This window comes from Tiliqua scincoides, chromosome 5 (assembly GCF_035046505.1).
Source record: "Tiliqua scincoides isolate rTilSci1 chromosome 5, rTilSci1.hap2, whole genome shotgun sequence".
NCBI lineage: Eukaryota > Metazoa > Chordata > Lepidosauria > Squamata > Scincidae > Tiliqua > Tiliqua scincoides.
In genome coordinates, this window is record NC_089825.1 from 103,842,844 (window position 1) to 103,853,133 (window position 10,290).

At 42.9% G+C, this 10,290-nt stretch overlaps 1 protein-coding gene across 1 annotated transcript; it reads right to left on the reverse strand.

Moving 5' to 3' along the window:
* Positions 1-625: 625 nt before the first annotated feature.
* LOC136652784 (olfactory receptor 13A1-like) lies at positions 626-1,564 on the reverse strand. Its single transcript, XM_066629705.1, has one exon. It carries the CDS (start codon positions 1,562-1,564, stop codon positions 626-628), a length of 939 nt encoding a protein of 312 aa, XP_066485802.1.
* Between the last annotated feature and the right edge of the window lie 8,726 nt (positions 1,565-10,290).

Sequence of the window (10,290 nt, forward strand, 5' to 3'; positions counted from 1 at the left end):
CACAGCGACTGTCCCCAGAGCTTCCATGCAGATTTTATTGCATCCCCTTTTGTGAAGTACATTGTTACTTTGAGTCTACATTTGTGGATTTATTTCCCTTCTTTTCTTGAACATTATAAATAACCATTCATAAAATGAACCACATTGGACTATACAAATAACCATTCATATAATCAACCAGCTGACTAGTTGACACTAGACGCTGTGCCAGAACCACCTTTCAGAGCGCGATACCATAGTCTTTCGAGACTGAAGGTTGCCAATATGTATGACTAGTTGAGACCCCAATCCTATCCAGTTTTCCAGAGCCAGTGCAGCCATGTCTAAGGGGTGTGTACTACATCCTGTTGTGGGAGACAGTCACAGAGGCCTAATCAAGGTATGGGAACATCTGTTCCCTTAGTTCGGGGCTGCATTGTAGCTGCACCAGTGCTAGAAAGTTGCATAGGACTGGGTCCTCAGTCTCTTGTACAATGCAGTAGTATGAATTGATCATCCCTTTACCCTTCCAACATGCAACATATCAAATCTATCTATCCCTGTTGCGGGTGGGGGAATCCAAACATGTTCATGATTCAGCGATGCACTGTGTAATCACATGAGAATTGAGACACATATAAGAAACTTATTCTTTCTGAAGGAACCCTCTTTTACGGGTCAGTTTTTTCAGAGCCTCTTTCACATCAGTGTTTCTCAGCGAATAAATGAGCGGGTTGATGACTGGTGTTACTACAGAGTAAAGGAGAGCAATAACTTTGTCTTCCTCTAAAGAGTAGGCTGAGGCAGGTCGCAGGAAAGTGTAGATGATGGTGGAATAGTAAAAGCTGACAACCAAAAGATGGGAAGAGCATGTGGAGAAGGCTTTCTTCTTCCCTTCAGTTGAACGGATCTTGAGGATGGTCCTCACGATGAACCCATATGAGGTTAATGTCAGTGCACAGCTACCTATTGCAATGAAGACAGAAGCTGCAAATATCATGGTCTCATTGAGACTCGTGTCTGAGCAGGAGATCTTGAACATTGGTGGCAGCTCACAGAAGAAATGGTTAATGATGTTGGAGTCACAGAAGGAAAGCTGTAGCACAAGCCCTGTGTGAACAGCAGAATTAATCATGCCTATCAGCCACAATGCAGCCATTGTCCCAAAGCAAAACTCTTTCCTCATGATAACGGTGTACTGCAAAGGGTGACAGATAGCAGCATAACGGTCAAAAGCCATAAGGGCAAGGAGCAGAAGCTCAGTTCCCAAAGCCAATGTGAAAAGATACACCTGGGCAATACAGCCAGAAAGTGTGATGGTCTTTCTCTGTGCCAAGATGTTTTGCAACATCTTGGGAACTATAATGGAGATGGAACACACATTTATTATGGACAAATTAACGAGCAGGAAGTACATTGGTGTGTGGAGTTTGCTATAGGTGCTGATGGCAAGAATGATGAGAATGTTGCCCACCAAAGCTGCTCCATAGATGAAACCAAAGGCCCAAAATATCAACATTTGATGTTCCGGAAAGCTGGAAAGACCTGTCAAGAGGAACTCAATGATAACAGAATGGTTCTTCATCTTCAGGATCTTGACACTGCCAACCTAAGTAAATAAGCAGTCATTTCAGTAATAAATTCAGCTATTAGAAGAGATAACATACTCAAGTAGTTTTAAAAAAAAATGGAATCCTTGATTTTCATCCAAGAAAATGGAATCCTGACTAAACTCCATTCAAATCAATGAGTTAATTGCGACGAAGGTTGAAATTCTAAGCACACTTACAAGGAGGGCATGCCCCATTGAAACACATGCAAAGGATTATGTAAGCAACATTAATTTCAATGGTTCTTGGTTAGGATTCACTTTCTTTGGACGCAACCCATTAATAAGGGCACCTGAGCAGTTTGTGTTATGGGGAGTATTTATACTATTATAGTGAAACATACATCACGTACATCATTAATTATTATTATTATTGTACTTTATTAGGGACTCAAGGCGGCTTACAAAACAAGGTTAAAAGAACTTAAAAACATAATTTAAAAACAGATAAAAAACATAACATAAAAGGAAGTAAACATCATTAAAAGGAAGTAGTTATTTGCTAAGTTTTAATGTAATGTTAGGTTGCAATGAAGTGCATGGAGAAGCTTAAATTCAATAGAATTTTGAAGAATAGTAGATCAAGATACAGGGTATTATGGGCTTGTTAAATGTTTCATTGTTGTAATTTGGATTTATAACTGCTTGTATATATGCCAATAAAGGTTCTGATGATAGTGATGATTCGTAGGATTTTAGCATTAAGCTGGGATGCAAAGAGCTACCACCCCCTGCAACTCAATTTGACAGTGAGTCATAACAGGGGCGCTTTCCAAGTCACCCCCTCGTGATGCAATAGTACTCGAGTCAAGTCGCCCCCCCCTTTAAAAAGCCTACCACGGCTCAGCAGAAAAAATGGGGCTGCTGCCAGGTAGTGTGAGTGCTTTGGGGTTTCAACTCTCCCCACCATCTTCACCCACTCTAATGCCCGGCAGCAGCACAGAACGTGTCCACCTCATTCCTTCCCTTCCCCCACGTGATCCCACCCCAGCTGTGAGGAAGGAAACCCCCCCCCACTCCACGGGCATGGCAGAGCAAGGGTGAATCCTGGCTCGGCCAGGCGGCAGGGCACACAGCAGCGCTAGCCAAGCAAGCAAGCAAAAGCCCACCGTGGCTTGGTGGAGGGAAATGGGGCTGCACCAAGCTGTAGGTGTGTCTCGGCATGCCCTTTAGCATTCCCCTGCTGCCCCCCCACCCCACTTGTCAGGCAGCAGTGTAGAATGCACCTACCCCTTCTGCAAAAGAAAATGCAGCTGAAAATCCAGCAGGACAACAACAGGGAAACTGCCCAGAGAGGCTTGGCTAAACATGTGGGTGATAGAAGCCACTCCCCCCCCTGCTGTGCCCACCTGTAGGCACACCTTTGTAGGAAAGGAAAGTTATAAGCTTAGGAAAGCAATGGTCATGGTTCTTGTTTGGATATTCCTCTTTGGGGCACTGGAGGCATCTTAAAGGGACAAATACAGTTTCAACAGCTGTTTCATGTAGTGCTATGTATGTTGTGTTGAAATGATTAACTGTCAAAGGGCAATGGTAATTATGGATGCCTGAGCCTCTCATTGATGGGTTTTTCTTAATGAATATTTGCAAACATTTTAGTGTTTTCAGGATGTTTGCTGAAATTCTTGCAAAGGCACAGGAATGCAAGAGGTCAAAGGGCTTCCAAGGCTGAAATGTCTAGGAGCAATTGATCTTCATCTGAAATGGACAAGTACATTTTCTGCAGCTCATTAATGTAATGCTGTTTGTTTTATAAAGATATGAGTGTAAGAACATAATATAAGAAGAGCCCCGCTGGATCAGGCCAAAGGTCCATCTAGTCCAGCTTCCTTTATCTCACAGTGGCCCACCAAATGGTTCAAAACAAGACACAACCTGCATCCTGGTGCCTTCCCTAATGTCTCGCAATCTGGTTTAACTTCTAAAACCAGGAGCTTGCACATACCTACCATGACTTGGAACCCGTGATGAACTTTGCCTCCAGACATTTGTCCAATCCCCTCTTAAAGGCACCTAGACCAGATGCCACCACTACATCCTGTTGCAAGGGGTTCCACAGACTAATTACATGCTGGATAAAGAAATATTTTCTTTGGTCTGTCCTAACTCTCCCAACACTCAATTTTAGTAGCCATCCCCTGGTTCTGGTGTTATGTGAGAGGGAACACAATGTTATAGGCTGATGTTAATTCAGGAGGCATGAGTCTCATTTTTTGATTTGCAATTGTGTGCTTCCTAAATGCTCACAAAATATCCAGGTGGATATTTAAATTCCTGCAAAGGCCCAGAAGAATTCAATAAACCTGGTCCTTTTGTGAGAGGTCAAAGTGTTCACAAAGCTGAAATGCCAAGCTCTCAAATTTCAGGCTTTGTCAGCACACCCTGTCATTCTCAGTTCTTATTGTATTGGCAACCTTCAGTCTCGAAAGACTATGGTATCTAAAAGGTGGTTCTTGCACAGCGTCTAGTGTGGCTGAAAAGGCCAATCCAGGAGTGACAATCCCTTCCACACCGGGAGCAAGTGCAGTCTGTCCTGAAATGCCAAGCTCTCAAATTTCAGACTTTGTCAGCACACCTTGTCATTCTCAGTTCTGCTCACAAGCAATCCAACAGGGGTGTTTGCTCTGTTGAGCAACTCAGTCAATTGCTCACAACACTTCTTAGTATCTATGCAGGGTGACCAGATGTCATAACCATGGGAGAGGACAAGCCACCCCCAAAATGTAGGACAGACAATAAAAATGTAGGACATGACAAAATAAAAGCTGAAAACACAGGTATATTGATTTCATGTGGTTAAACACTATATTAATATATTAAACAATATATTACTTATATAACACTATATTACCAACCCCTGCTAACTGGGTAAGAGGCATTTTTTTTCAAGTGGGTGCTCCTCTTTTTAGCAGGGGGAGAGCAACTGGCCCACCTCACCCCAGCAGTGTCTTTTCTAGTGGCTGTCTACTGGAGTTCTTTTACATCTTTTCAGATTGTGAGCCCTTTTAGGACAGGGTGCCATTAGGTATTTGATTTTTCTCTGTAAACTGTTTTGTGAACTTTTAGTTGAAAAGAGGTATATAAATACTGTTAATACTACTACTACTACTACTACTACTACTACTACTAATAATAATAATAATAAATTACTTATTAAATTTAAAACTATATTACATATAATTTATTAATTACAAGAAGGCTCTGCACTGCCTGCTCACAGAGAAAAGGAGAGCATTTAAGTTCTTGTCCAGGACACAAGGCTTAAAAAAGAGAACATGTCATGAAAAAAGAGAACATCTGGTCACCCTATATCTATGCAGTATATAACTTGATCACATGTACACTGACCTCTTTTGCATATAGAGTAACAGGTTAGTGTTTTCTATAGCTGTGGTTCTCAAACTTTTTAGGGACCCTAGAGACTGCTGCCTGGCTTAAAAAGGGGCATGGCTGGTGGGTTCTGAACCCACAGCTTGAGAACCACTTGTCTATAGATAGAGAGGTGTTTGAAAACAGTACTTACCTTACTCAGAAGGTAATGCTATTATGCTCAGTAAGACTTGGGCTGTAATCCTATCTTACTCACCAGAAGAAACACCTCTATATAGATTACAGTCACTGGGTGAGAGTGCATCCCAGGAATGAAACAGAACAGTGATATGTTCACAAGCCCCATGGTTCAGTCTAGCAAAAATATGTTTAGCATTAAAAAAAAAAGAACAATAAAGTATAGTGATACAAATATTTCAATTTGTTATTTAGTCTTTCAGGTTCCAGGTGACATTTATGTGAAAGGTTGTTTTAAACTGTGATAATCATTCTTTTTTGCTAGTGTAAAACCCTCTAAGAAAATGCACATGTCAAGGTAGAGGAAGGGGGGCTCTCAGCTTCTGTAGGCTGATCCAGGGCAGTAGTGCCTAGTAGTTAGCACACTCACTACCTCCCTGTTCCTCTCTCTTCCCTGGTTGGGCATGCAGCTGAATGGGGAAAACCCTTGGTAGAATGTGTCCACTGCCATCTGAGCAGAGGCACTATGGGAGCTCATGCATCCAGCATTAAATTGGAATGGCTGTAAGTTGAACCTGAAGCTTTGTATATTTGCTACAGTGACTACCAATATGAAAAAATAATGTAAGTTCTATGGTTACTAGCTAGATTTATTCCCTGTCTTAATTACCTGAAGAATGGAACCTCCAGTCCTTTACACTCACCTGTGTTCACTCTTCTACCAGGGACTCGCTGCATGGGTTTGGGGGCAGCTATAATGAAGAATAACTCCTCTCAGGCTTGGAAGATTTATCACTTAGCTGTAATGAAGGTCATCTGTCTAACTGATTGGATGAGGGAGCCCACCTGCCTTTTGCCTTCCCAGGAGCAGAACTGGTGGGAACATGAACCAATCAGCTGGCTCATTTCTGGCTCAAATAGAAGACAAATTCTTCTCCCTCTTGGCTTATGGAGATTTACAAAAGAAAGGGATAAGGGTTGAAAGTAGCTCCCCCCACAAGCTGAATTCCCAGAAAATGCAGGTGAACCCAAACTACAGGAAAATAAGACAGAAAAAGAAACAGGAGACCTCAAGGACACACAGGGATTCATCACAACACAGTTCCTGGCTTTAGCAGTTTCTAGAACAGACATTTTGTGAAGCAAACTGTACTCATTCACTCTCTCTTCTTATGTATGGGGAAAGAGAGATAGAGAGAGAAAGATCTTGACTCATCTTCCCTTCTGAAGGAATAGACTGTTTGTGTGTGTGTGTGTGTGTGTGAATAAAACTGTAGTGCAGTGATTTTCAACCTTTTTCATCTTGCGGCACACTGGCAAGGCACTAAAATGGTCAATACACACTGTCAGCTTTTTGACAATTGACAAGGCACACTGTGCTATCAATGGGGGCTCACATCCCCCAATGATAAATGGCACTCTCCCAAATTCCCATGGCATACCTGGGGACCATTCATGGCACACCAGTGTGCCACGGCACAGTGGTTGAAAATGGCTGCTGTACTGGATCAATTGCTTTGCACTATAAAAGAAAGTCCTTGAGAAATGCAGTCATGTGTCTCCATGTGAAATGTAGCTCTGTGAGAGGAACCACCTATCTGAAATTATTCCCTTGCAAAACTGTGTACTGTGTCTTGCACTGGTTAGTGATCATGTGTTCTGGGCATGGAGTGCAGTCATAGCAGCAGACCAGTCTCCCCTCTTGAATCATCTTGTTGTGTCCAACATGGCAGCTTTTGACACAGTGGAACAAGGAACTACCTACAAGGAACCTACTTACAAGGAACTCGTACTTGTAAGAGATGGCAGGGTTGTAGCACCAATCTTTCCACACCTGTTAGTAGGGTCAGTGCCAGAAGAGCTGACATCATGCAGCTGCCCACAAGGGCCTTGGACCATCAGGCAAGTCCAGAGCTGATAACTGAGACTTTCTCTGTGTCCATAGAATTCACATGATAGGGAGCAGGGCAGTTGGATTAGGTTCTACGGAACCTGGGACCAGCCCTATTTCTGTTTGTTAACATAGGAAAATGTGACTCAAAAGGAAAATAGAATTTTCTATGATCGAGGCATGCAGGTGTGACTGCATGGCCTCTGGAAGTACTTTGGAGTCATCCAGTCACTGCACCACTGTCAAATTCCTTTGGGGGGGGCTCCATTTGCAGCTGTTCAGATCCATGGGAAGATGGGGGGACCCATCTGCCACCAAATGGAGCCCCTCTCTGCAGGGGCTATAGTGATGTGCCTGTCATCCCGTCCCACCCTGGGGCATGGCACCTAGGCTGGTCTGCCCCCATGACCCCTGCTTAGTGATGCCGCATACACATTCAATACAGCTAAATGATGTAACATCCTTTCCAAATTTTCATTTACTTATTTTTTTCTTGGAATTTATCTAACACCTTGGGAAGCTTACAACGCACCATATTTTTTGCTCCATAAGACGCACCTGACCATAGGACGCACCTATTTTTTAGAGGAGGAAAACAGGAAAAAAAAAATTCTGAACCAAATAGTGTAATAAAATATTTAATAAACTATAACAGAATAACATTTGAACCATGTAAAGTGAACAGCAGTCAACAGTGGCATTAAGAACCATTATCACTGTCATTAACAAATGGAGAGACTTAAAGGTTTGAGTACTCTAGTTTTCAGGAAACCCCAAGAACTCATCATAGCTAGAGTCAGAATTTATGAAGCTCATTTGCTCACAATCACTGACATCACTTTCTTCGCTGTCTTCATATAAGGTACTGTCTTCACTTCCATCTAAGGCATTGCTAATGCCACATTTTTTGAATGACATTTTTTGAATGTGAGCATAAACTGGCATGAAGATCCCCACCTTCTTAGGGTGAATGGGATCATAAACTGGCATGAAGATCCCCCCTTCTGAGGGTGAATGGGATCATAAATTGGCATGAAGATCCCCCCCTTTATTAGGGTGAATGGGATCATCAACTGGCATGAAGATCCCTCCCTTTATTAGGGTGAATGGGATCATAAACTGGCATGAAGATCCCCCCTTCATTAAGGTCCCCAACGTGCACTCTTTTTTGCAGTATTCACTCCATAAGACGCACACACTTCCCCCCCCCCCACTTTTTTGGGTGGAAAAAAGTGCGTCTTATGGAGCGAAAAATACGGTACTTTTAAAAAGTACGGTAGAGTAATAAAACTCTCAGGTCAGTGCTTGTCTCTTTAGGAGCTGGTGTTATAAGCCTCTGGCATGAGCACCCTTAGGGAACACAGATCTTAAGTTGTCCCTAGAAAAGTGGGGGAGTACTGTGTGAAACTGGATATTTGATTTTACAATGGCTGGTAACTCTGATGCCACCTCTCGTTCATTATATGGCTTCAGATATATAAAAGAAAACAACAATGGCTCCTCACCTGTAGCAATTAACCCCAAATTTCATTCAAATTCCCTCTTAAAAGAATGGTAGCTTTAGCGGTACTATATCTTAATGGCTTCAGAAATAAGTGTCTTATGTGGGATATTTTTGGCATGGGCCTAGAGTTACCAAACAGGCTCCACACTGTAAAGCTCCCTGGGACAAAAGAACTGAGTGTCCACAACAGTAGAGCAATAACCCATGTACAGCAGCTCCATTTTATTCAGCTGTGGCTTTTAGAAGGGCATGTTCTCCCTACCTGCTTAAATCTATGATTCCACACAATGGCATCTTCCCTGACGGAAAACTCCTGTTTTGGAGAAATCTTTCCAACTTGAACTTTAAAAAGGATTTATTTGGGAAAATGACCCAGTTGATGATATCATAACCAGCTGATAATTCCCCATTCACAAATAAGACTTCATGACCAGCACCACTGTTGAAGTGGATGTCTTTCTAGAATGGAAAACACTGGGCTGCATCTTAAGAAAGAGAATCCTAACTAAACACCATTGAGATCAATGGAGATAAATTAGTTAACAGAAGTCCCATTGATTTCAATGGTGTTTAGTTAGGATTTGTGTTCTTTGGATTTGACCCACATTCCTGTGAGCTCAATCTACCATCCAGTCCTATCATGGAATTATTTTACAGTTGGACCTGATGTGCAAAGGAATAAGGTCCAAGGGTTTTCCCTGAACTCTCTGTAAACCTACCACTGTAAAGCAAGGTGGCTCCTGTGTGATGCGTAGCTCAATCCACCGTAACTCCACAAATGGTGATGCCTGCTGCATCCTGCTGGGACGTTTTGGCTCCCAGATGCTTCCTTTGGGCAAGCCCCTACTGGTCTGGTGGGTCTACTCGAACCAGTATCAGTGATATTGCTGGCACAAGCCTGCACAGACAAGACTGCACAGACTAATGAAGACCCAGGTAGGGTGCTTTGATATGGCAGACTCTGCTGCCGCTGAACCCTGTTCCCTTACCAGTCCAAATCTGCTCTCCCCCCACACCAGTTGCCACCCCATTTTGCTCACCTTCCATCCCATCCTGCCCACCTTCTAGGCATACTTACCAGGGCTGGCAGGTGTCTGGCCAGGCCATGCACTCCAGCCAGGAAGTGACAGTCAGGAAGTGACTAGTGCCACCAGAACACTCATTCCAGTGCCAATAGGTTTGAATAGGACTGGGTGGTTAATTGTTGTATGGTGTGGAGTTGGAATAGGCAAGACAACAATGATTATAAAATGTGTTCGGTTCTCTTAATATGTTTACAGTTGAGTCTTTTCACCATATACTTGAATAGCGGAGGGACAGGGAACAGCAGATTCCTTTCTTCCTATCACCACCATACAACAGGATCTCATCATCAGTGTCACTTATTTTGATTCTCAACCCAAGGTCTCCAACAAGTTGGCTAAGCCAACAGACCTGATTACAGTCCTACAAAGAAATCAGTGATGACAATGATGACTTTACCTGCCATGGTTGGATGGTCAAATACTTGTATTTGCTTCTCTCCAGCACCATTCTGTGTCTGGACAGGTATATGCCATGCAGAGCATGAGCCACAGCATTGTAGAGACCATAGCTCTCACCAGTTATATCCAGCTCAAACAAAGGCGTTGGTTGATTTCTCAGTTTCTCCTCCCCTATACAATATTCACACTGTGCAAATGCACTTTTCCAGAATAAACAGAGAAAGTGCATCAATGTCTCATCTGGCTTTGAAAAAAGTCCCGGAATTCTGGCACTGCACTTGTGTGGCTGGAGAAAGACAGAGCCCCATTGAAAATG

Coding starts and splice junctions, on each gene's coding strand:
- LOC136652784 (XM_066629705.1), bottom strand. CDS start 1,564: ATGAAGAACCATTCTGTTATCATTGAGTTCCTCTTGACAGGTCTTTCC.